We start from the raw sequence: 27,119 nt of genomic DNA on the forward strand, positions 1-27,119 counted from the left end.
TTGAACTGGATTAGGATTGAAATATACAAATTTTCTGGGTTAGGATTAGGACATGGAAATTCATTGACAACTCTCTCATTGCTATACGGTGTATGTATTTCTACTTGACTGACTTAACACATGCGGAGGTTGCCATGGACCACCGGCAAAGGAGATTCCCGCCTTCACGAGTATGGCTTCCCGGACCTTCGTTTTGACAAATCACCAACGTTCACTCGAATCGTCCCTTGATTGTTAACTTTACAGATTAGCTCCAAACCCACATTCTCAACTATAGAAACTCTTTCATGCCCCAAATCGACCATCAGATGGACTACAGCAGTAAGCATTACTTTGATGCGGCTACTTTTGAGACTGCAAGATATATCTTTGTGACGCTCCAGATTGGTAGAATCTTTGAAAATATATTCACAACCATCTAGTGCAGTGGTCCCCAACCTTTTTCGACTCATCGCCCCCTTTTCAAGTTCAAGGCCGATCATCGCCCCCCAGATTTTGTGGACCGAAAAATCGGTATACAATCTGTAGCCATCGGCGGGTTGACTAAAAAAAAAAAGGTCAACTTCTAGGACCGTTGTCGAATTTTACACCACTTCTGCAACCAAATTTTTTCCGTGGGTTGACCAAAAAAAAAAAAGGTCATTTATCCGAATTTACTCCAAAATAGCCGTTTTGACGCGTCATCGCCCCCTTTGTCCATTTTCGCCCCCTTCGTCATTTTCGCCCCCCTAGGCCGCCAAATCGCCCCCTGGGGGGCGATATCGCCCACGTTGGGAACCACTGATCTAGTGCGTTCTTACTTTATACTTTTCCAAATCCAAATTGAAAAAGGTAATTTTGCCTAAAAAACGGTGTAAGTAGAAGTGAAGGTTGCGTAACAAAAACCATTTAACTGAGTAGCACAAATTAGTACTCTAGTACTCGGAAAAAGCAGCACTTCGTTGCAGCCCCCCTCACATATTTTGACAAACAAACACCCGTCGTTGCCGAATAGTTTAATTTACAACAAGAAAAGCTCACAGATACTGACAAATTCTCATAGAGTTGGAAAGACACAAATCAATTACGGCTTCACTTCGGCAGCCGTATTCTGGACGCCACCGTCTGAACGTCTTTGGTCTCTTTTTTCGCTTTCTTGTGCTTCTGTTTCTTCTTGTGACGCTTTCTCTCTTCTGGCGACGGAGACCGGTACTCGTCGAGGGAGAGAAATTCGTCGTCTAAAGACAGCGCGTCTTGATCCGGCTCGATTGCTTTGCTACGTTTTCTCTCCTTTGGCGATCTGAAGGGCAGAGAAGGGGCGTTGAATTGAGCTTTTTACAAGTGTTCAAAATAGATATGCCACTCCAGTAGAAGCAAAACTAACATTGTAAATTGTTATTCGATTGCAAGTAGAAGTAACAATGGAAAGTCTGAAAGTACTCAATCAAGTAATCTGGACGAAGGGTTGTGTAATTTTGCAGTTAATCGGAGGTGGATACCACAAGTGGTCAAATTAGTCGTCTTTGTCACTCAAGGGGAAGCAGCAATTCCAAGACGTGTCAAAGCTACTTCAAGCGGGAGGCAGAAAGTGAAGGGTCTGAAGAGTACTAGAGTAGTGTCAAAAAGTTGATTTGGTCAAGGTGTCGAGGGTTGTTCAAAAATAACCTTTTTTTCCCAGATTCCAGGGATTCACTGATAAATTGTTAGGTTGCCTAACAAAACGCTTAGCAATTTTTGCTCACTTCCAACCAGTAGAAGCAAAGTTATAGCGGTTGAAAATTTTGGATTCGCAAATACAGCCTGGCCGGTGGGTAATCCCAGAATTATGAATGAAAAACTCCAATAACTTCGCATCTACGGGCTGGAATTACGCCAAATTTGTTTTGCGTCGTTCTGAACAATCGCTTGATGAATTGGCCATTGTTATGTTCGTTGTGTTGCGGCGCTGCCATTGTTGGAACAATGCCCATTTTCAGACTTTAATCGCTGTTTCGGGTCGGTTCCATTGCTCTGACAAGATTTTAGTTTGTATTTTCGAAATCAGTGCGACACTAGCTTTCGATTATGACCAGTTTCATTAGATTTCAGCGCTCGGGTCGCCAGCTAAAACACTACCAATTATGCTGCTTTTAGATTGCTTAGTAGTAAAAGACGCTGCTTGCCCAAGTGTAACCACCGGGAGTTGCGTATCTATCCGGAGGTTAGTAATCTATAGCAGTGGTACATAACCTGGGGGGTAAGTACCCCCAAAGAGGTAATTTATCAATTTTTTGGGGGTGATTCAATTTTTTATATACTTGAAACCCTGCACTGAAGTATTTACAAACGTAAATATGAATCTAGGCTAACATATATTTTTGCGAGCTTGTTTATATTTCGTTTCACCTAACACACCATCCCTGCTGTTATATTATAGTAACCATCAGTGATTATGAATAATAGCGTCAAATGAAGTATAGTGCTAGGTAAGTCCAATTTATTTTGCGCATACTGGCAAATTGAAAGACAACAAGGTGCGACTAAATTTAGCTTTACACCTTTAATGCAATAACAATATCGTGGGAATATAGTTGTCAGTATTGGAAAGTGTAGTGGTCTAGTCTAGTCAGTAAAATTAGGTCTGAAATCATCAAAATGCCTTCACAGAACCTAAAAATGAGTAACCAATCTTTATCATAATGGCATTGAACTTTCTGATTGAATTTCCTTCAACTTATTGCTGTGAAGTAGGATTTTCTGAAATTCTGTTACATGAGATGCTGTCTGTTAATGTTATCCTCCCCTTTGACCACTGGATAACACGCAAACAGCATCAGCTTTCACATTGACTTGATATTTTTAACAGGCATCTCAGTGTACATTATGATGTCATATTTGTGCTGTTTTACAATTAATCGAGAGCAAGATGTAATTTGATGTTTTTTGAAAAGGGGTAATAGCATCCCATCATTTTCTTCTTGAGGGTAACGATATGAAAATGGTTAAGAACCGCTGATCTACAGTGTGACAAAAAATAGTTGTGTCGCGCTCTCACCGGTGAGACTTCTTCCTGCGGCGCCGTTCACCCTCAGCGTCGCCGCGATCTTCGTCGACGAATTCCCTCTCCAACTTTTGGTCGCGATCGTCCGCGTCCGAGCGCTTCTTTTTGTGAGATTTACGCGACTTTTCATGCTTTTTCTCTTTTTTCGGCTTGTCGACGTCCCTTTGCACAGAGGCGCGGTTGAAAAGCTTACAACATAAGAAGGCGACGTCTATACTCACAATTCATCGGCGTGCTTCGACGCCTTCTTTGCGCGGGACGACCGACTCTCTTCCGAACCCGATTCCGCATCGTACTAAAATGCAGAAAAACCAGTACAGTGGCTGTAAACTACGGATTTTAATCACCGTAAAATCGTGCGCAAAAAAGCCAACGAAAAATTTGCAGAGTTCGAGTCCGTGACTCGACGGGTGTATAATTTCAGTACTCGGAAAAACACGCCTCTCCCAACTTGAGTACTCGAACCATTGAGCCAAATCCCAGTCGCAAAAATCGCTGCGTAACTCGTGCGGCACGCATTACCTCCTCGTTACTTTCCCTGGCGTGATGCCGCTGCTTCTTATGCTTCCGTTTCTTTTTCTTTTTTCGTTTGCCCTGCTCTCGGGAATCTTCGCTGCGGTCTTCGACGGAAATCTGAAACGGAAACGTTCCATCGTTGGGACGGATAACGGCAGAGATGATCAAAGTAGACCGCGTAGTTACTCAAGTAGAAGTAGCAAATTAGTAAAAGTAGCAAAATTTTGCTACTATCGAGGTAGCGATTCCAAAGACATTTCAAAGCTACTTCAGATTAGGGTGAAAAACAAATTTGACGCAAGTCCAACCAGTAGTTGCGAAGTTATTTGGGTTTTTTATTCATAATTCTGGGATTTCCCACCGTCAATGCTATTTTTGCATATCCATCATTTTCAACCGCAATAACCTCGCTTCTACCAGTTGAAAGTGAGCAAAACTTGTTATGCATCGTTCTTTTAGGCAACTTAACCATTTCATGGGGTTGACAGTAGAATTTGAAAAAAAAATCTGAATTTCTTTTAATAAATTCAAAAGTTTCAATTGGCGCAGCGGCATTTTCTACTGTTTAGAATTGACTCAATTTTGGTGTGCACCGTTTTTTGAGGCAGCCTAAGCCATCGAGCGCAAACTCAGACAGCAGCAATTGCTGGAAAACTAAAAAGAAAACGAATCACAAACCCACCATGCTGTCTTGACTTTCCTTCCGTCTTTTACTCGCTTTTACAGGATGCTCCACCTCTCGCCTCGGCACGTCACCTTTGTCTTGCAGTGCGTCGACATCATCCTCATCAATATCAGACGGAGCATAATTAGACAAGGCTTTCTCACTACCGTTGCGGTCTGGATCAAAAGGGCCGTCCCCGAGGTCAGAGGTGGACCGCCGGGGCACCCGTGGCGACTTGACCGGAGCGGGAGACGGGGGTTTGGCGTTCCGCTCTGACGCCGATGACACGACCACTCGTCGCCTGTCCGTTGTGACGGCTGGACTCGGCTCGATTCGCTCTGCGGACGGGGCTGGCGGGCTGGGGTTGGTCACCGGGGGTTCGACGGGGAGCTTCGCTTTCGTCGGCTTCTTGATTCTGATCTTTCTCGATTTTAGCGCGACGGTCGCGAAGGGTTTCGCCGGTTTTCGCGTTGCCTTTTTCGTTTCCGGGGCGGGTTTTCGGGCGTCCTCGTCAGAGTCCCACCTGAAACGGACAGAGAATACAATTTTTTAGTATACGAGTGTTTACCAGCAAGTTTGGCAGTTGCTGAATTTGACATTACATACGTGATAATTATATTATGATTGCGATGCATCGATGTTGTTTTTATAAATACAGAAATGAATGTTCGCTGAAGACGGACATGGATTGTTAAATGTTGCTATAGAGCGGGAACGGGCAACATTTTGAGCGGCCGACATACAGTTTCTGGTCATACATGATAATGTGACCCGCGGCCAACGTCTGCCGCAATCCCACACTACTTGCCTACTACCTCAAATTTTAGTGACTGGTGATTATTCTTTAGCGTACGCGAGTGTATAGCCAGCGAGAGCGGATCTTACACGTAAGTTCGTCAACACGATAAAGCTTGCATTACCGGCATTTTCGCATAAACTCAACTCCAATGAATTGATATCGTGGTAAATTTGAAAGTAATCCAAACTCCTCGTTGGTATACAGTACATTTTACCAGAGGCAGGCAACTTACTGTCCGCGAAAGGACTACACAGACAGTTTTCAGATTATATGGTCCGCGGTCACAGTACGTGACAATTCTCCACCGCGGTACTTGCTTTCTACATCAAATTATTGTGACTGTAGTGTAGGTTGTTCTTTTTTTTTCGGACACCACACCAATAATAGTCAATGTGTATTATTCATTGATTCTTTCTTTTATCTGCGCCCTACATGCAGCCAGAGTTCAAATAACCTGTTCGCAACTTTGATCGACCACAGATGTCTCATTAACTTCAACAGCTATATAAGTACATTACGTTAATAAATACATTGAATACTACTTGGTCTCTATGCTTCAAACTTTAAGTTTACGTTAAATACGATAGGTGGATGAATACTGGCGGATAAATAATGTTCAGATTTAGGAATCCGGCCCGCCGAAGGCAGAAGTTGCCAGCCCCTGCTGTAGAGGACACTTGGTGAATTTGCGATCGGGAATGTAATTACCACTATTGTTATGTTTCACCGTTGGTAAATTGTACATGCGGAATTCGGTACCTACAGAATGTGGCATTCGGAATGTAAAAATTAATATTGCAAAAGCGATGCAGCAATATTGAAAATGATTCACTGAATACGAGCGCGAATCAACACTCGGGGAATTCAGCACATGCTATGTATGTATTAATGCAGATCACAAGTTAGAGTAGGATTAGGGACATCCAAATGCCATATTTACCAAGTAATAAATTCGAAATACCTGGATTTTTCCATAGGTTCCGCCGCCGATTTCACAGTCTTTACACGACCTTCTGCAACCGCTTTCAACTTCTCATTGACATCGCTTTTTTGCAGGCGTGCTCTTTTCTGCACCTCCTCCTCTTCCCTCACACCATCAATGTCGACCTTGGGACTCCGTGTATTTTCCGCAAAAGCCAACCCCTCGTCCAAGGTAGGAGTCGGAGACCGCTCTTGAACCGGTCTGGCGTCGCTTTCCGCTTCCACCAGTCTCCGTTCAGCGCCCCGCCGTTCCGTCCTTGAATTTGCAGTCGGGGCGTCCTCTGATTTACGCCGCTTGCCCCGCCGCGATTTCACCTTCTCGTTAATCACTTTCACTTTTATACTCTCATTCCTGATTTCCACCCTGGACTCGTCCCGGACCGGTGTCCCATCGCCTTCCCCTGGCGGGTACGGCTCACCAGACACTTTCCGCACCGGAGTAGGTGACCTTTTCGACGCCCTTTCTTTTTTACCCCCACGCGGTCTCGAGCGCGACTCGCTTTCGACTCTCTGTCGTTTCCGGGACTCGCGCCACGGGTCCCTGCTTTCTCTGCCCCGCCTAGAATCACCACCACGGTCTCGAGAGTCACGACGCGATCTACTGCGTTCTCGTTCTTGTCGTCTCTGCCGGGACGGGTGTCGATCCCCGTTTCTGTCCCAGTTTCGACCCCTGTCCGGGCTGTATCTGCCCCGGCGTCTATCGTCAAACTGCCTATCTCGGATTCTAGGCTCTGCTCGATGCTGGTCACGTTGCATATTATCCACATGGTGCCCCGGTGGAGGCCATATTTGTCCAGTGTGTAATTTTTTCTGCATTTCATTATAATACTCTTCCTCTCTTATAATTCTCTCTCTTTCCGCTAAATCTCCGTCGTAAACAGGAGGGTCCCACGGTGCCGGTCCTGGTGGCATGTAAAAATTCTCAGGGGTGGGCGGTCGGAACGCATACAGCCCCGCGTCTTCTTCGGTAGGGGTTGCGTCTCCCGGAGGTGGTGGTTGTGTAAAGGCGGGGTTAACGTGGGGCTGGGATGGGTGTGGTGCGATGGCGCGGAGGACTTGAGGCTGTTCGGGTGGGAGTGCGGATTTTTTTGGGTTGTAGTTGATGAAACGTTTGAACGGAGATGGGGGTGAGATGCCGTTTCGGAGCCAGTCGCGCTCGTATTTTTGCTTGTAGTATTCGTATAAAGCGACGTCACGCTCGTAGTCCAGGATTGATTGGGGCGGCATGCCGGGGATGACGACTCCGCCTGAAAAAGTACACCCGGCATGTTACTTTGACCGGAACGATGATGATTGAAGAATTAATTTTACATATTAGTCGATTTATGAAAGTATAATCACAGAATCAAGACACAAACACAATTTTTTATAAAATATCTCACTCAATTGATGAAATTGAGACCACGAAAACCGGATATATAGATAAATTCTAAAAACTCCTACTCATTTGACGAAATTAAGACCATGAAAACCGGACACAGATACGCATGGCGTTTTTTTCAAAAATCTTACCCGAGTGATAGAATCAAGAACACCAGAACAGGACAATTTCTTCTCCAAAATAAAATTCAAAATCAAAAAATAAAGATCGCAAAAACCAGACACAGATAAGCACTTTTTTCCAGAATCCTTTTCGATTGACGAAATCAAAATCACAAAAACCAGACAATTTATTTTCAGAAAACTGTAAAATCCGGACATTTTATTTCAAAAACCTCGATTGACAAAATTAAAACTGAAAACCAGACACGGGTCGGCAATATTTTTTTCAAACACCTACTTCTCGAAGATGCTTTTTTCGGCCCGCGAGACCGAGATCGCCGATATCTTCTCCTTCCCGAATCGTTAGAACGTGATCTACGGCGCCTGACAAAATAAAGGATCATTCGCGACGAGTTGAAAACCATCTCTGCGACAATCTTACCTCGACCCGCCACCGCTCTGGGGGTTCTTACGGTGTTTAGAGACCCTCTTACCCCGACGTTTCCGGGGTGAGGAGGACGGCGACCTGGACGAGGACCGCGACGCGTACCGCTTACTCCGTTTTATTGCCTTCTTCTTACGCACAGGACTCGCGGATCTGCTTCAGAAAAGGGAGTGAAACACACCGTGGGGTGAGGTTCCTCAAAATAATGTTCCAGTAACAGAGCAAATTGCTGTACGGTCACAACGGTAAAAGACCCAACACCGGTAAATGTCACAATGGGCCTCTACGGTAGAGACGCAAGGATCGAATTTCAGAATCTGGCGAGGCTGACAGACATTTGTCATAAACCATATTGGATCCGGACTGGTTTTTCATCGAAAACATCGGATTGACGGACAAGACCAGGGTTGTAATGACTCGAGTCATGACTCGAACCAAGTCATATGACTCGAGAATCAGACGGCCAAGACCGACATTTCATTGCAATTTCGAAGAATAGTGAAGTGAAGTAACCACACTATTAGGATTTCGTCTATTGGAACTGGTAATTGAAAATGCGATCAGAAGCTGCTTAAAGCGAGGAAAATAGTACCGGAATATTATAAATGCGAACTAATCGATATCACCTAACAAGAGTTATAAAAAGTGGGTTTAACAAGACATGAACTGGAAACTGAGGTCTCAACACAATGGCTTGGACTCGGACTCGAGTCATAATACCACGACTCGGACTCGACCCTCTGCTGGATGACTTGGACTTGACTCGAGTCAAAACTATAAAGGTGAGATTGACTTGTGACTCGGAGCCTTGTGACTTGGTTACAACCCTGGACAAGATGTTTAATTGCTATTTCATGAAAGCGATTTTGCTTTCGCTTACAGATTCAGATCGAAACCACCAAATTGAAAAGGTAGCCTTCCCTAACTATTATAACAGAAGTACGCAGACAACAGTCATTCTTTTTAAAACGCTCACCTGGAAGAGGACGATGAGTACGAGGAAGAGGATCGTGACGAAGAGTACGATGATCGGGATGATGATCCTGACGAGGAAGAGTAAGATGACGAGCTGGCGGACGCAGACCTGAAAGCGGCGATTACAGAATTTGCAGTGAAACTGTTTGGGGAAACTTTTTCCCCCCCGACTTTCGACGACACAGTGACTAAATTCTTGGGTTAGGCATGAAAAAAAACACAGCGCATCATTTTCGGCTAATTTCGACCAGTAGCATAAGTTCAATTTCACCAACAAAAACAGGGGCATAACTGAAAAGTCAACTCTACTATTGATACTTGACTAAAATTTGATTACTGGAATCGTAGCGCGCACCCCGATTATCAGCGAGTGTCTGGGTGCCGATTATATCATCAAGCTTCGTGTCTAGTAAATAATTTCATATTTCTGTACCAGCTCTATTTTGTAGCGCTTTGCGACCAGGACGAGAGTCGATCACTAGACTGAAACATCATTCCGTGAATAGTAGTGGCCTCGGTGCAACATGTTTTTCGACGCTGAGATAAAGCTAATAGAGATTTCGAGGTTTCAATAGAGGAAATAGCATGCCTTTTTCATCGTTAAAATATTACCATAATTTTCATGTATAATGCGCAAAATTTTCACGATTTTTTGCCCTAAAATAGGGGGGGGTGCGTATTATACATGGGTACAGCAAGCCATGAAAAAAATCTCCCTTGATAAAAAACTTGAAATAACGCCTCTCTTCATGTTTGTTTCCAATCGCGCATCACTTTTAGTCATCGCGCACAGTAATTCGCATTATAGAGTGTAACGCGCTGCCAATTAACGAAAAGCGTGTTGCCAATTAACGAGAGTGTGTGCACGAGCACTCGATCTCCTGCTGAGTTGGTTTGCCGTTTGAACGCGAGCGAAATCCGGTCACTAATAGGTACTCGCGTGTGGCAATTCTCGCTAATTCATCGCGTCAACGACAGGCCCGAACAATCGCATATACAATTATACATATACAAGAGGCCATGTGCGCAAGATATAATCGATCGCGTAATCAGTCGCATCTACAACAGACCTGGTGCGCACAACATAACCGTTAGCCTGAGCAATCGCATCTGTAATAGGCGTCGTGCGCAAGATGTCGGTTTGTTGGCCTAAACTATCTCGCCGCCGACCTCGTAGGCTTTGGCTGCTATCTACTTTCGTTTAAAGACAATCCCGTTAATGGTATTATGATTAGCGATCGTCATGTCATGTCATGATTGTTCAACAGTGACATAGCAAAACAGAATGACATCGTATACTAAATCGGAACTATTCATGTAATGAAATGCTGGATGCGTACTATACACGGGTACAGGCTTTTTCCCAGAATTTGCATGCTATTTTAGGGGTGCGTATTATACATGGGGGCGTACTATACTTGGAAAATTACGGTACTCTTTGGGGCAAAGCGTCTATTTTTCTGAATCGATTCTGAATCGTTAACGTTAATACTTAGACTTAACTTAATACTGAGATTTGAGTACTCATATTGTTGTACCCAGCCTGCTCGTGATCAAACTGCTACAAAAACCAAGCGGAACGGGGGGGATTACCTGCGCTTTCTCCTCCTGCTTTGCGGCTTGTGTTTTTGCTCTCTTGTAAACTCGTCGGACATGATCGCCAATTTTGATCTTCTCGACCGAGTGGGCGACTTGCCACGGTCTCGCCGCGAACGCGACGAGCTACGCTCGTTTCTACCCCTGAAAAAAATCAATCCAGCGCAATGATTAATCCGAAATATTACGACCCGGCGTTAGCGTATTACCGCCTGTCGTCTCTTCGCTGGCTCATCATAATCGGCGGAGTGCCTGTCCCGGGTGGAGGAGGTGCGCCTGCCATGCAGAATCACCAGAATAAATTCATGCCGGTACACCTTTCAGGGTTGTAACGACTCTAGTCATGACTCGACGCGAGCAGAGTTGAAAAAAGTGGGTGGAACCGGATTGAACTCAAAACTGAACATTGAACCGAGTGACTTGGACTCGGATTCGAGTCAAAACACCATGATGACTCGGTGGTGAATTGAAAATGACTCGACTTGACTCGAGTCAAAACACTTCGATTTGAATATCGATCTCGGAACAAGATTTGGATTTTCAAAATACGACATCCACGGATCTCTTTATTACGCAATTTTTCGACAAATTACATTTCGACACCTCAAATTACAATTACAGATTTAAATTTTTAACTACAAAAGAAAAATTCCGATTTCACGATATCAACTGTAATGGAAAAGTAATTGGCTTGTAAATCATGGATTTCCAACATTAAAATCTCCAATAAAATTTTAATTAAAATAGCTGATTCGTCTAACTAGGCGGATTCAAAAGTGAAAGTGGTATGGCAAAGCATGAAGTATACGGAAGGTATGATAAATAACAACGCTAAAGGGAAACAAAGTAGGCTACTGGGAGAATGGAGAGTACAAAGTAGATCTTTCTGTTTACATAAACTAAAAAAGTACAAATTACTTTACAGTTACCAATCACTTTCCCTATTTGTTATGTATTTGTAGAGTATATTGATATTGCAATAAACCCGACTATTTACGGCTGACACTTGTCAGGGTTAATCGTCAGCAACTAGTAAAGAATTGGAAAGAACATTGGGTATCAACAATCATAAATACAATGTTCCTTCCAATTCTCTACTAGTTGCTGACGATTACCCCTGACGAGTTTCAGCCAAAAATATTCGGTTCAACCCAATACGAACATACTATTCAATTGTAAAATGAAGTTTTGTACCTCCAGGAAGTTCTTTAAAATTATATTTGCTTAAAATCAGTTCAATTCCGGCAAACTCTCTGCTTCCAGAGCAATAAAACACTACAGAGATGCAAGTGTCGTAATCGTGTAACAAAGAAAAAGCCGCGTAGCTCACCGTGACGATCCATTGCATGGGACATCGGATGTCGAGCCATGTATCCGGGTGGCGGCATACCCATTGGAGGCGGGAAAGGCAAACGACCTAGCATGCCCTGCAATAAAATACCATGGGTTAAATAATTAGCCCCTAAGGCTGCACAAAGTTCGCAGCGACCTGGTCTAGTTAAAAGTCAATTCGCGGCCATTGGCGCCTGCCAAATACCAGGACGAAATCACCAAATTTTACCAAAATATAAATGCCTGACAAAAATAATTGAACTAAAAAAGTCGACGAAAATTCAGTGTCAAGCCAGTGAAAAACGACTCAAAAAAAATCTAATCAATACCGAGAGGTGGTCACTGGTCAGTAACAAAATAATTATACTTTTAAAAAGTTCTCGAGTAAGTCTTGCCACACTCAGTCAAATGGATATAATTTTAGACTAGTCCCACTGTAACCTGTAAACCAGTTAGTTATTTTTTCAATTAGAATTTTGAAAACTAGCAAGTATTGTAGGGATAAGTTTACTCATTCTTATGAATGAAACTGCGATAAGACTTTACGTACGCGAACCTAGACTTTTTGAAACTACTTAGACCTTGGACATTCTGCTTCCACTTGAAGCAATATTGACATGGCTTGGAAAACTGGTACTATTATTTGTAAACTGTAACGGAATATATCCATACACAGCTTTGTAAGTCGGATAAAATGATTGTGGACAAATCGTCACGAATTGTCTCAAGATATTAACCATCCCAAGAAACAACCGATAAGCCTTTGTGCGTCACACTCTCGAATTGATATGAATATTGATTGAAAATTGATATGCAAAAAGTAACTAATCAAAATCATAACTCGGGGTGCTCTGGAAATCCTCGACAAAAAAATTGCTTTAAAAAAACATTCAGATATAAAAGGCATGCATGAAAGAATAAAATGTACATACCGGTGGCAAAGGGGGCGGTATCCCCATCCCCATCCCTGACACGGGCGGCCTCAGCATATTCGGCGGTGGTATCGACGTCGGAATCTGCGGCATTGGCATCATCGGCGGCGGGACTCTCGGCGGCCCGGGCATGGGTGGCGGTGGAATACCCGGCCGGGGCGGAGGAAACGTCAGAGGCGCTGGGACAGTCGACTGCGTCCGGGGTGGCGTTGACACATCTGTAGGCACGGCGGGTGGGGGTACGGATGTCGTCGCCACGCTGGCGGCTGGTTTCGCTTGCACTGGCGGGGCATTTTTCAATGTGATGCTGATTCCGTGCGTCTGAACCCGTAATGGGTTTACGATCTCAGACAAATCGTCGAATAACGAAGGGGGCGAGTTACTGACGGGGTCCTGCTCCTCCTCGGGGTCTACACCGCTTTTTTCTTCATCCGCATTTTCCTGAGATTCAGGCTCTGCCAGCACCTCGTCGTTGGTCGCAGGCTCGGCGTCCGTGGGCAGGACCGGGGGAGGTGGGGGTGGCGGAGATTCTGTTTCCGGTCTTTCGATCATCATGTTCAAAGGGTTGATCTACGACAGAAAATGAATTGAATTTAAATCACGAATTCAAATCATAAAACAACGATAGTCACCTTTGTTTCCGGAGTCTCCGCTGGATTTTCAGACACGCCCGGCACGCTGAAAAACAAACAATCGAATCTTCCATTAGGTTCGGAATTCTGATGCTGTCCCAATCAATTCAATTTCGACGAACAGCCTAACCTGGGGACTAATCTTATCTCCGCCTGACAGCGGTGTGAGGTACAAAAATCGATTGTCACATCCCACAAGTTAATCTGAGAACAAATCCACTAAAACAGTGGACAGCAACCGTAGTCTGTGGACTGATGCCACTTGTTGATAGTCAAATAAAAGTTCATATCGTCAAAAATAAAATATGGCAAAGATCACTGGGAATTTTCATTTTTAAATCGAGCTGGTCTCTTACTCAAACATGTCTGTCACTGCCTTACCGGGTACCCTACGTGACCTTATAGTGTATGAGCAGTAATAAATTTTCAATGCTTAAAATTTGTGACCTGCCCACAAATATAGGTTTGCATCACTTTGAAGGCCGGCTATTAAAAGCGTGGGAGGCCTCGGCCACATCTACTCTTGACAATCTACTCACTATCCACTGCTCGACAGATCTTGAGAATTGCTACTTCTACTTGTTAATTGAGTAGAAATTTACACTGTTACTTCTACTCGAGTAGCAATGCCGTCGACTTTCACGGTCACTGATTATTACCAGTGGCGAGCGTGGTGAATAATCAAACTCGAGGAATAAATGTTGCGATTTTTTGGTGACTCGACTTGAATTTTTTTTTCAAATACGTAAAATGACTTCACTCGACTTGTACTCGAGTCATTGTGCATGACTCGAGACTATGACGGCCAAGACAGACATTTTATTATGACTATGAAGACTAGTAAAGTCTCCACATTATTGGTATTTCGTCTATCGTTCTTGATGCTTGGAAAATAGGGCCAGAAACTGTTAAGACTGAGGAAATTAATATATTATGAATGCAAGCCGTTCTATATCACTCGAGCAAAGCTGATAAAAGTGGGTTGAACTGAAAACTGAACATATTGACTTGGACTCTGAATCGAGTCAAAACACTATGACTCGGACTCGACCCTCTACTAGCTGACTTGAAACTGACTCGACTTGATTAGAGTCAAAACTATAAAAGTGAGATGTGACCCGGAACCTTGTGACTTGGTTATGACCCTGTTAGGCATAGATTAGCTGATGCTACATCACTGAAATCTCAAACTAGGCTACTTTTCCGGCGACGGCGCGCGACCATATTTCCGCAGCGACACGCTTTTGATTTCAGCACGCTCCTCTTCGTCTGAATCTCCTTCCAAACTCAAACGGCGGACCGCGGTCGTAGTTATTTCGGGCGAATCTCCAGGCGGGTGAATCTCGCTTTCTGACTGCGGCCTTGACGCAAAACGAAATCTATCAGACACTGCACTTTTCTAGTCCCCGAACTAGGCTAGCACTTCAAAACAAACGACGAACTCATTGATGGCTCTCACTCAAACCCTCAGTAATTTCTGCTAATGATCAATGCTGATCTTTACTGTTGCACTGGTCTGATGATGTGGCTAATACATCCGGTAACAAGAATTCTTTTGCGTATAAAACCAATACCAGCTTCAAATGCATATTAATGTCCGATTTGCATACGATGTTACAAAAATTCCTGGAACGACATACCTGTGATGTAGTGATCGAGCCTCACAATGGTTACAAAACTAGTCGTGGTTCAGAAACCGGTTTTCTTTGTGGGTGACGTATAATTACCAGCATTTTGTTTTGTGGCAGAAAAAATCCATGGCTTGGGACTCACTCATGGTATGCATCTGCACATATCATGTGTAAGTAGCTATGCCACTATGTATATTAGGGTGGAGTGAAAATGACTTTTTTTTTTCAAATCAAAAAAGGCCTTCCTCAATCCTGACAAATAACCTAAAACTTCAATTAAAAGTGACTTCAGGGTGTTTCCCCCATTTTCCAGCCGGCAACCCCCCAATTTCTGCGCGTGGGGGGGTAAAATGGCCCATCTCGGCAACCGCTGGTCGTAGAGTCAGGATATATAGCTCAAAATCTGCGGAAGCGTCATGTTTCTATCTGTCTTCTGAAGAAAGTTTTCTCTATTGTGAACACAAAATGAGTTATAGCCAAAAAACTATATATACGCACATTTTTGTTGAAATTCAGCATTTATCCTGACGAATTGTGATCTGTCATTAGTTTTTTTTAAAGTAAAGTAACACAGTGGCAATGCCGAATATTGGGCCCATATTACAAATATATTCACAACACAGTCCTTTTAAAAATCGGTTCGAAACATCATAATGAAACACTCACATTTAACGACTTTTATTAAAAATGCATTCTTTTGTAAAGTTTTTTCATCAGTTTACGAGACTTAATTTTTCGGCGAATGAGGCCATCTCGTCTTTGAAATCCCGAAACTAGTGCTGATGCTTCTGTTACGAGCTTTACATGTCGTTCCACTGTTTGATTGTGGCATGGATGAAACAAAATCAGAGGCTTCTCGCGGCATTCTTCTAACTCTGCATCAGTTAAGTGCTCAATCGTTGGAGGAAGTTGTTGATAAGGTTCAATGTCAACCAATTCGTGGTATGCCTTGGCTTTGGGACACAGAATAAACGAATAGGACCCCAGTTCAATTGGTTGGAACTGCTATGACTTTCAATGTCCACAAGTGAATTTTATTCAGCGGCATGTTTTCGAAACGCAAGCACCTTGGTCACACCCTTATTTCGTATGTCTTCATTATCATCTACCAGCATTGCAATCATAATATTTTCGGGGTGTGCGGAATAACCGTTTCTTATCACCACATTCGGAGCAATTTTTCGAACGTTTCGGTCAGAGAAATTCAAAACCTGTTTAATCAAGTTGAGGATGTTTCTGGGTCCATGTGTTATATGTTTGTTTCCCCTGATCTCAAACCAAGTTGGAAAATATACTTCAAGGCAAAAACGAACCAGAATCTCCAGGTTTAAAGGTTGTTCATTAACTGTTACATAATACCGTAAAACTCTGCACTGCATCCTAAAGTTAGCCATCTTGAATGCGCAACCGGTGGTCCAACCTCCAAGTAAGCCAGATCATCATCAGCATTTCCTTGAATAATTGCCCAGCACATTTATAAGCATGTAACTGGTCCTTACTTAAGTCACTAACAATTTCTTATGGGCGCTTTTGAAAGGCCATAAGTGGTGGCGAGAGCTTTTTGAATTGAGTAACTGGCCAACAAGATACACTTACACATAGTTTTTTTCAATTGGGTGTGACCAAGGTGCTGGCGATTCGAAAACATGCCGCTGAATAAAATTCACTCCTGGACATTGAGAGTCATAGCGGTTCCAACCAATTGAACTGCGGTCCTGTTCGTTTATTCTGCGTCTCAAAGTTGAACTTGGAAGCAAAGGTATACCACGAGTTGGTTGATATTGAACCTTATATCAACAACTTTCTCCAGCGATTGAGCACTTAACTGATGCAGAGTTAGAAGAATGCCGCGAGAAGCCTCTGATTTTGTTTCATCCATGCCGCAATCAAACAGTGCATGGAACATCATGTAAAGCTCGTAACAGAAGCATCAGGGCACGTTTCGGGATTTCAAAGACGAGATGGCCTCATTTGCCGAAAAATTAAGTCTCGTAAACTGATGAAAAAACTTGACAAAAGAATGCATTTTTAATATAAGACGTTCAATGTGAATGTTTCATTATGATGTTTTGAACCGATTTTAAAAGGACTGTGTTGTGAATATATTTGTAATATGGGCCCAATATTCGGTATTGCCAGTGTGTTACTTTACTTTAAAAAAAAACTAATGGCAGATCACAATTCGTCAGAATAAATGCTGAATTTCAACAAAAATGTGCGTATATATAGTTTTTTGGCTATAACTCATTTTGCGTTCACAATAGAGAAAACTTTCCTCAGAAGACAGATAGAAACATGATGCTTCCGCAGATTTTGAGCTATATATCATGACTCTACGACCAGCGGTTGCCGAGATGGGCCATTTTACCCCCCCACGCGCAGAAATTGGGGGGTTGCCGGCTGGAAAATGGGGGAAACACCCTGAAGTCACTTTTGATTGAAGTTTTAGGTCATTTGTCAGGATTGAGGAAGGCCTTTTTTGATTTGAAAAAAAAAAGTCATTTTCACTCCACCCTAATGTATATGCCACAAATCATCAAGGACAAAAATATACAACTTCCTATCTTATATCCGCACACCTATAAACCTAGGGAAAACACTTACTTTGTTTCAGACTCAACGGCCGAGTTGCTCGACAGAGATTCGTCCGGGGTATTTTGCACTTCCTCCTTCACAGCAGTCAGAGGCTCTGGGGTTTCGGGTGCCGATTGAGAGACCTTTGTCGCCTTCTTGATGGTGTAACCGGCCTGAGCATAAATCTGCGCTGATTTCGCTTTGACCACGTATTCACCACTGGTCGGCGGAGCGGGCACGCTGGCCTTTGGCGGACCGTAGGTGACTTTTGTGGGTTTCGGGGCGGGCTGTGCCGGTTTGGGGTCGACGGCGGCAGGTCTCGGCCACACCGGGGCGTTTTTACTCTTCTTGCGAGCAATCCCAGTTTCATTGCGGAATCGGTCAACGGCCTGTAATCGCAGAGGAACACAAGTGATTTGAAGTGAGTATCACTCATTATTATATGTGACCATAAAGCTCAAACGCCAGTTCTATATCACATTAAGAATGAGTTATTATTTTTTCGACCATGCCTGCCAAATTCATTGCACTTAGTGACAATGCTGTGGGCAAATCAGTACTCAGCAGATGTACCGCGACCCGCAAGTCAATTCTAAAAACGTGCTTAGCTTTGTACCGCAACGTTTGTATAATGTGACACAATCAATCTGGGTTTCAAGGCCTCCCCGACGGAATATAGAATCGAAGCTACAATTCTCGTAGATCGATCACTCTTGGTGGAGAGGGGCGTAGGACGTTAGTTCTCGGAAAACGAAATCGAGCTAATTCGGCTACTCAAGCTGTTGCGTTTTTACACTACTTTCCTTTGTTAGACTTTGTATTCGGCAGTTAAAGGTAGTTTTGGGACGAGTTTCCGTCACGTTTAGGAGTAAAATTGTCACAACGACTGAGCGAAATAACCCGTGCACGACTGTAAATATCTATATTTTTGAAATTACACAAATTTGGAGTTGCCGTTAGTCATTTCGCGTTAATCCCTATCGCGAAGTTCGTAAGCACGCGACATCTCGACTAAACCTACTTTTCGAAACTACTTGTTTGAATACTTTTCATATCTCCATTTTCCACCTCCCGTAAGTAGCTTTGGCATGACTTGGCAATCAGTACTCGAGTAGAAATTTACCGTTACTTCTACTTGAGTATCGACTATGACTACACAGTGACTAATTCTGCTTAACATGTCGAGTCACCTGTCTTAAGATCGTGTTGGGAATCAACGAGTCCGGTGAGATGTTCTTCTTATGGCACGTCGGACATTCGTGATCGTCGGACTCGAGCAACGCATTTCGAACACCTGAGCAGAAACCCAGTGGTGAATTTTAGCGACAAAATCTCGACCAAAAAATGGAGCGAGCGTTGAAATACGAGCATAAGAATTCAGAGAAACAATTTTTTGGGGATAAAATCTTGACGAAGAAGAATTAAAACATTATTGTAAGAATTCCGAACAAAACAATTTCAGGGATGAAGTCCTGACGAATAAGGAACAAGCATTCAAGTACGGGCATAAGAATTCTCACTATGACATGAAATCTTGACAAAAGGTTTCGACTGCGACAATTTTGGGGATATAATCTTGACAAAAACTGACCATGTGTCTAAACACGAATGTAAAAATTCTGGAATACTTCTACTCACAATCGTCGCAGTAGCTGTTTCCACAGCACGGTATGACTACGGAGTCCTCCATGATTTCCTTGCAAAGCAAACATATCAACTCGTCCGGGATAGGTTCCTCTTCCTCGTCGTCCTTGTTTGTCTCGAGATCAGGCAGAAACGGGGGCTTTTCCTTTTTACCAACTTCATATCCCCTCCTGGTTATGGCAGAAATAAGCAATTAAAACCAATTCTGGCACTAGCACTCGGTATGCGACACAATAGGATGGGCCGCGCTACATTTTGGATCCTGTACATTATTTCTCAAGCAAAACAGTACTGAGTTTGCTTTTCAGTACATCGATTTTCATTGGAAAAAAAGCTTTGGACAATAGTAAATTGCAACCATTTCGACTTGACATGCAGATAAAATACAGACTAGAAAAGGTATATTCATACTTGTCAATGAAGGGTACAACATATTGCCCGTCCGGAGTCAGCATAGCTCCCTTTGCTTCCCTGTTCACTTGAATCATGTGACTTCTTGGGATACCAGTAGCCGCTCTGTATGATTTCGGTCTTTCGATGATAGGCTAAAATGTTCAACTTTACAATTAGCTGATGCGAAATCTACAGTACAATTGTGATGTGATAGAGAATGAAATGGTTTGAACAAGATCAATGACATTTATGATGAATAGAGCACAATAGATTCGCTCCAATAGCAAATTACCTTGTTGTAGCGACAATGTGTAGCATAATGCCCCATCTGGTTGCATTTAAAACACTTCACCATTGCAGTAAGGTTGTTGTTTTGTTGATCATGTCTTTGATAACTTCCAGGCTTTGGTGGTTTGATGTACCTTACAAAATAGCGGATGAAAATATATATGTCCCCGCCACTGATAAATAATGTTCTCACTTTGAAGGGTCATATTCCGTCGTGGATTGATCTATCATGGCTTTGATTTTGTCCTGTTCCGAAGCGTTAGCGGTTGACAAGTCATCAATCTATGGAAATAAACACGCATCTTGAGGGAGCGATCGGGAATTAATGAAGAATTGTGAGCATACCTTCCTCAATTGATCCAAGGTAACGTAGCTTGATGCCTAATTTCAACACAAAAATTATGTTAAGCTTTTTTTGAAAATGAGTAAGTATCAATCGCAAAATTCATGGTAGAGCACCAACCGCACGGATATTAATGTTATTTCAGACAACATGGATGGATACATATTACGATTTTGGCACAATTCAGTCAACAAACGATGTATATATACGTCACGAGTTCTTCCACCATCTTAAGTCCGTAGCAATATATCGTCGATTAGGTCTCCTATCATATCACAGTAGTCCTAAATTCGTAATTACATCACAACAATCATCCGACTAGGAAAACAGGTGTCCGCCAATAACATTTCACCAGGACACAAGATAGATATGGATACTGCTAGCAGTCCTAGGTACATGTGGTTGATGAAAAATGCTTCATAATATAGGACGCATGTGTTTTTGTCCTCGATGTGTAAGAGTGTACCTCCAATTAAAATATGTGACATTGTAATACATCGCTAGCTACTACCGATATTCGAATGTGGACAAAACCTGCATCAGGTGACACATCAAGTCAATCATCTAGCCTACTAGCAATTGACACACACCAGCATTGTAAACAGGAAGAAAATACACCTCTCCGGGTGCTGCCGAGTACGAAATAATGATCACGGTGCGGAATTTCTCAATGTTTACATGTCATTCTTAATTTTAAATGGTACTACGGTGCTTTACATATTGTCTGGATAATCATATCATTCATCACTTGGCACAACTGAAGTCCACGAAGATTCTGGATGTTGTATGAACAAAATTAGTATGAAAGCTAGTAATCAACGGAAGATAGCATAGTAGTGGTGAAATTTATTCAGACTAGGCTACGGCACACAGTATTAAGATACAATCGCGGTTTTACAGATATCGGTATCGCCGTCTCCCAGTCAGAAATGGCCTATCTGCTTTTCCAATACCTCCATGACAAGTGAAATTGTTTGTTTTACGAATAAGCATAAGTAGATTAAGTACAATTCTCGATTTATGAAGATGATTTAGTCCAGTGGTTCACAATCGAGGTTCCGTGAAACCTCCAAATTTGCGAAATGGTTGACAAGGTAATTTTCATTTTTTTAAATTAGAGAAATCACGAAACAGTTTCGCTTCATAACTTGCTAAAACTTCGGAACACACATAAACAGACTGGCCGTCTGAGATGAAATATTCTACTGTGCAAACTCATTTTAATCGCGAAATTGCCTATAGCCTACTGCTATAAACATAATACGGTTTAAAGATGTTTTGTTGGGGTTTTGGAATAAATTCGTTGGCAAAAATCCATTTTCTCCTGTGATATACGCATGCATACCGCTACCAGTATTCTAGAATATCTTCAAGATGAGCTGCTAGATAGAAATGGCAAGTATTTCAAGAAATGCAGCTACAGAATTCGCTTTGACATATTAAAAGTCTTCCCAAATTCTACAGAAATAGTATGGTGTTATTTTCAAGGAAGGTCGTTTTGTTGCTGTTTATCACTAGCCTACAATTAATATTTGCACAAGACAGATGACGGTTTCACGATAGAGCTAAATTTGAACTAAAACTAGGTGGGTCTGCGAAGACAAAAATGTCGAGGACCACTGATTTAATATTTAGTTGAACTTGTTTAAGATTTGGGAATTTAGCAATAGGAATTTATGACAGCATTGTAATGAGATTTCATCAAGTCTTCAGGTCCAGATGACATTTTCAGATCGTTGGCCATCTTCAAATGTACGGTTATGGCTCCCGGCTCAAGGACATTCAGCTAGCACTTTCACAAATCGTCTGCCGAACCAATATTAAAAATTGCCCTGAATCCACTTCTGGTCATGAACAATATGTACAATTGTCACTTGCAGAACTGAACACCGTTCACTGTCATTAGAAGCAACACCGAAATCAAGGCAAGTCGAGCACAGTGCCTTATTTTATTTCCCCCAGTATTCATAGCAAAATAGAATGAGGCTACCAAAATAATAGGAGAATAAAAACAGGCTGATTGCACAGTATACGACTATCAAACGCACTGTACAGAAACAAGAATAAGAGAACTAATAAATAGGTAAAGTATTCAGTAGCAATATAGCCTATAAATCTGATTGCTATGTTGGATTGTGAATATTGGATTGCAAAAGACGTACAAAGAATCTGTAAATAGGAAAATGTATGTTAACACAGTCAATAGGCGAAATATCCGAAGAACAAACTGCAAAATTGATTCCACTGTAATCGAAATTTTAGTAAAAGAGATTATGATAAAGTAATGAAGTATAAAAGTATCAAATCTTGATGTCAAGCCTCACAACATTCAGCTGAACAACACAGATGGATTTTATCCAATTGAAAAACGTCAAACTTTCACATATCATCCCGTTTTCAAGCTGGGGGTCGTTCACCACTATGTGGGGGGTTGCGAAGGTGCTGACTGCTGATCAGTTTTTTGAGTTATCAGCTTCCCAAACAGGTCGTGGGGTGGGCCTCTGAACCATGAACATTTCCAAGTCGTAAACGACTATAAAAAGGCCGGGAACCACTGTTTTAGATCATACCGACATTGCCGAATGTCTGACGACAATATCCACCACAGAATTGACATACTAATACATTAATGAACACGGTTTGAACAAGAAGAGAGCATGGCACTGCAGAAAGGCCAAGGTCAACAAAAACAGCTCTGTGGCGGGCCAAAACAGCAAAAAAACAAGACATCACAACTAGACATTCCATGCACGCAAACAATTGCATACAGCTCGGTCAAACTCAACACATCGACATCACAAATATTACAAGCTTTCATGAAAATTTGCCTTCGATAAATCTACCGTAAATATAATACGACAATATTCCAATCTTAGCAATCGGCGCGTTAACTTAATTCTGTTCTAACCACTACGGTTTAGTGGTGCCGACCGTCGCGAATGTCCACTCATGTCTCTGCGGGTAACATCAATCAGTTCATCGTGCCTGCGACGCATCAAATCCAATAACAGGCTTTCGCGAATTCGATCGTTTTTCGAAGACCGATGGCGTGCGGGCGCGCGGTGCGATATTTACGGAACAGCGGCGTTTCGCGTACAATAATATGGAGTTGGAAGGAAAAACGTTTTGATAAAAGCAAGAACGGAGACAGATTTAACGAATTATGTTACAAAACACGGTAAAAAGCACCATAAGAGCTGGAAAATGGAATTACAAACACCTGATAATTTGACAATGTAAAAAACACTAGACTGCGGATACAAAAAGATTAGACTCGACTCAAAATATAGATAAATTACATAATATCAAACATTTCAATACAATAGATTATTATTAATAATAGGATACATGAACAAGAAAACTTATATAATCACTGAATATTCTACGTACGGGTTTTTTATCCGACGCCGACTGATTCTTCTTTCTGTAGAAACAGCATTTAAAAGGATTGCAAGCAATAGATAGGTTTTATAACGTCAACTTACACTATGTACACTTTTGCCTTTTCACCGCTCCTGATCACACCAATAGGCACTCTTCTGACGAGCAATGAGCTGTTTTTCGGGATCAAGTCGCCATCCTCTTTATAATCTGTAATAAAATATAGATTATGGAGAATACAACGTCCACATTCATGCAGAGTGACTGCGAGAGTGATGCGTTTGTAATCAACCATACGGTATCATATAATGTGGAAAGTTTTCGGTAGCCAAGCCAGACTAGCTCTGCGAGGTAATGCACATTTCAGGCAAAATGCGTCCATACTGCACCTACCTAGTGCAAGGAATTCATTCACTCATCCGTATTGAAAGCATAACGCCCATTTTACCTACGCAGAGCTCCCCAGGGAGGTTTGTATTTTGGAGAAGTATGAGACTTAGTCTTTTCACTGCTACTTCAATAGTTTTTAAATCCAGAACACTTTCTTTAAACCGTGCCAAAATTACCAAGTAGACGTACTTAAAATAGTTGATGTATAGATGGATTCATTTTCGAATCACCGTACAACTGCAGTAACACCAGCAGGACTACCCAGTAATACCACTCGACATTTGGAAATCGCTATAGGACTGCGTACTGTGCTCTGAAGTTATAGCTGACAGTGTGAAAAACATTTTGAGTCAAGTCTTCATCCTCAGAACATCACCGACATCGCATTCTAACTGCAGGAAATGTACCATTCACCCTATCAATCTTTGTAGAATGTAGTTACACACACCGTTGCTTCATGACCCTTTGTCAGACTTCTGGCGGGCATTGCTCCACTGCTGCATGTAGGCTACTTGCGAGTTGACACAATCAATCCGTCACACAAATGAGTTTCGGATAGTCGGCTGTGTGACTGATTGATTGCATCTAGAACGTGTAATAATGAAGCAATGCGTGCAAGAAGTAGCGCTAAAGGTAAGAAGCGATGACACACAACCTCTATACCAGAGATGGATGGAGTGTAATGGTACATTTCATGAAAACGTCTATCCCGCAATTTGAATACGGTTGGCTGCTGCCAAAATGTTCTCCACACATCCAACTTAAATTTGAGGCCACATTACATTTAGAAAGCAGTGCCCCTTCAAGGTATCTCAAACTTAAGTTAAAACACACAGAAAACACATCACACTGCAAACTTACCTTTCAGATTCTGAGCGTTTGTCAAACGCAAGTCCACTTCCATGAATTTCAGCTTCTCTTTCTCCATGATGGCCTTCTTGCAGTCGAGGACTGATATGCTAAGGCCGTTGAAAGTGACATTCTTGTAGTCATTACTACTTGAAAATTTGTAGTGGATGGCAGACATTTTGCCAATTTCGTTAAAAAACCATTGACTAATTTGTTCACTTAGTTCAGAAGTTTCTAAAGGGACATAAATTTGCATTTAATGTCGGAAACTCATTCTGTATGCAGTCATTCCAAAAACACAACCAAAGCGTATTCACAAGAAAGTGGTGAAAAGATCAAATGCTATAATCATTGACCAACATGAAACAGAATTGACAATAAGACTCGGCTTGATCCAAGTTTACATTCCGTCTGTATTGGAATACAGCATGCAGGTTACAAAATTTTGGTCAGCTGTGTATCCAACTAGGTCAAGGCGTCTAGGTAGTGTAAATAGCATGAATGAATCCCTCTTCCTCAACTGCCTACTTCAAGATATATCACTCACATGACCAGCAAAGCAAATACATGGTACACAAGATATTCTTATACATGAGCGCTTGAGCTATGAGCAGTAGGCTTGGAAGGCCTATTTACTCACCACCACAAGCCAATAATGTAAAATCATAGAAACCGCAAACATTTTGACTCGCTCCTAGCCATGCAGACAAGATGAGCAGGAAGCATAAGTCATCACGCGCAATAGGTCTATACTGTCAACTCCTACGAGCACCAAGATTAATGAATAACAATTCGATATTGTCCAAACTTGACGACTTAGCGGTCATGATTGAGTACAAGTACAAGCTGAAGCTATGTAATAGCAACCGAACGATCTTAAAAGACAAAGCCAGGAGATAATCATATATATTTTCCTAATAAAATGTATTGCAATCACCAATAATGTTTACGCGGGAGCATACTGCTTCACTAAGCGATCAAATTCATTTTCTTTCTTTGTGAGCTCCGTAACATATTTGTGTTTGCTGTGAGAGTCCTTGAGCTGTGAAAGATATCGATTGATAACCTCTGGGGCCTTTCCAATCTGTTGCGACAGCAATATCATATTGATCAGCGTTTCCGCCGAATTACTGTCCTTGTCCATGGCTTGCTGTAGCACGCCTTCCGCTTCATCCCATTTTCCCTGAGCAATGAAGCACGCCGCTTGGCCGTTGAGAAGCAACGAGCTTGCTTGATTTTTATCGGCTAATTCTTGAAATATGTAATACGCGTCTTGTAGTTTTTCGCCGCCAACCGCGATGTTAAACCACGCTTGTGCGAGTTGCGTCAAGGTCGAGTCTTCGTCGGTTTCCTGCATTTGTTTCAGTTCCTTTTTAGCAAGATCCACTCTGCTGATGGCAATGTAGATTTGAATGGCGAGCGCAGAACATTCCAGAGACTCAACACTATGCAGCACCCTCAACGCCGCATCGTAATTCGCCTCGTGATTATAAATGCAAGCAGCGATGAGTGGCAATGTTTTATTTTCGACATCGATACTGGCCGACATTTTATCATCCAACTTCTTCAGGATCCTGTCTTTACTCGACGAATCAGACAGGTATTCCGCAAAGAGCTTGACACTTTGTAACTCTGGCGACGCAGATCCGGAGATTTCGTCCAAAACCACACCGAATTTCTTCTGAGCAATATAAGCTCTATACATGAAGACGTCTCTTTCGTTTTTCTTCACCTGGGAATTCAATTTGATCTTCTGCGCCTCGTTAATACATTGTTGATAGAGTCCAATGTAGAAAGCGTTTTTCACATCAAAAAGTTCATCCACCTCAGTTTGCTGGGACATTGTAATAATGTTAAAAGGGATATCAGTAATATAAGCAACACTGTAATTGAAAATGTAAACATATCAGTCCGGTAAAATATTGATTGAGCATCATGGTAGTTTTCTTCAAGTGACAAAGCCGATGGCTAGCACTGCTATGCAGGACACCTCATATTTTACTGTGTGGAATATGTTGCAAGAGACCTACTACGCAACATTTCAAGGGCTTGAGTGGTGCTATCATAGTTACAAAGCAATACAAACTGAAGGATACTGATATAGCATTTGCGGTGGCTGCTCACCTTAGTCAAAATCAATTTACAGCATTTGCGGTAGGCCAGACAACCCAAGGTATCAGTTAGTTAGTTTATTATTAACAATTTTATACGATCAATGTATACCACAAGATTGCGGTACAATGAGAACACAGT

General features: G+C 42.3%; 2 protein-coding genes across 4 annotated transcripts; both read right to left on the reverse strand.

Moving 5' to 3' along the window:
• Positions 1-980: 980 nt before the first annotated feature.
• LOC145445596 (uncharacterized) lies at positions 981-25,122 on the reverse strand. Of its 3 annotated transcripts, none has more exons than XM_080323789.1 (25): positions 24,879-25,122; positions 23,732-23,837; positions 23,637-23,670; positions 20,249-20,284; positions 20,097-20,185; positions 19,908-20,037; positions 19,634-19,767; positions 19,217-19,392; positions 18,769-18,872; positions 17,609-17,967; positions 14,573-14,734; positions 13,374-13,419; positions 12,742-13,311; positions 11,808-11,904; positions 10,687-10,753; positions 10,475-10,621; positions 8,883-8,990; positions 7,904-8,059; positions 7,760-7,845; positions 5,960-7,226; positions 4,218-4,722; positions 3,542-3,652; positions 3,241-3,314; positions 3,014-3,181; positions 981-1,279 (listed from the first exon to the last, which is right to left on the reverse strand). In XM_080323789.1, exons 1-25 carry the CDS (start codon positions 25,120-25,122, stop codon positions 1,072-1,074), a joined length of 5,184 nt encoding a protein of 1,727 aa, XP_080179915.1. In that variant the 3' UTR covers positions 981-1,071. The 3 variants fall into 3 exon arrangements, with proteins under 3 accessions (XP_080179915.1, XP_080179914.1, XP_080179916.1); XM_080323788.1 differs by having other exon boundaries at positions 7,904-8,062; XM_080323790.1 differs by lacking the exon at positions 14,573-14,734 and having other exon boundaries at positions 7,904-8,062.
• On the reverse strand, positions 25,098-26,782 carry LOC145445621 (coatomer subunit epsilon-like). The gene has a single exon (XM_080323823.1). It carries the CDS (start codon positions 26,707-26,709, stop codon positions 25,813-25,815), a length of 897 nt encoding a protein of 298 aa, XP_080179949.1. The 5' UTR covers positions 26,710-26,782; the 3' UTR covers positions 25,098-25,812.
• Between the last annotated feature and the right edge of the window lie 337 nt (positions 26,783-27,119).

Source organism: Botryllus schlosseri, chromosome 8 (genome assembly GCF_051294905.1).
Source record: "Botryllus schlosseri isolate E-star chromosome 8, Bs_hap1, whole genome shotgun sequence".
In the NCBI taxonomy this organism is placed as follows: Eukaryota; Metazoa; Chordata; class Ascidiacea; order Stolidobranchia; family Styelidae; genus Botryllus; species Botryllus schlosseri.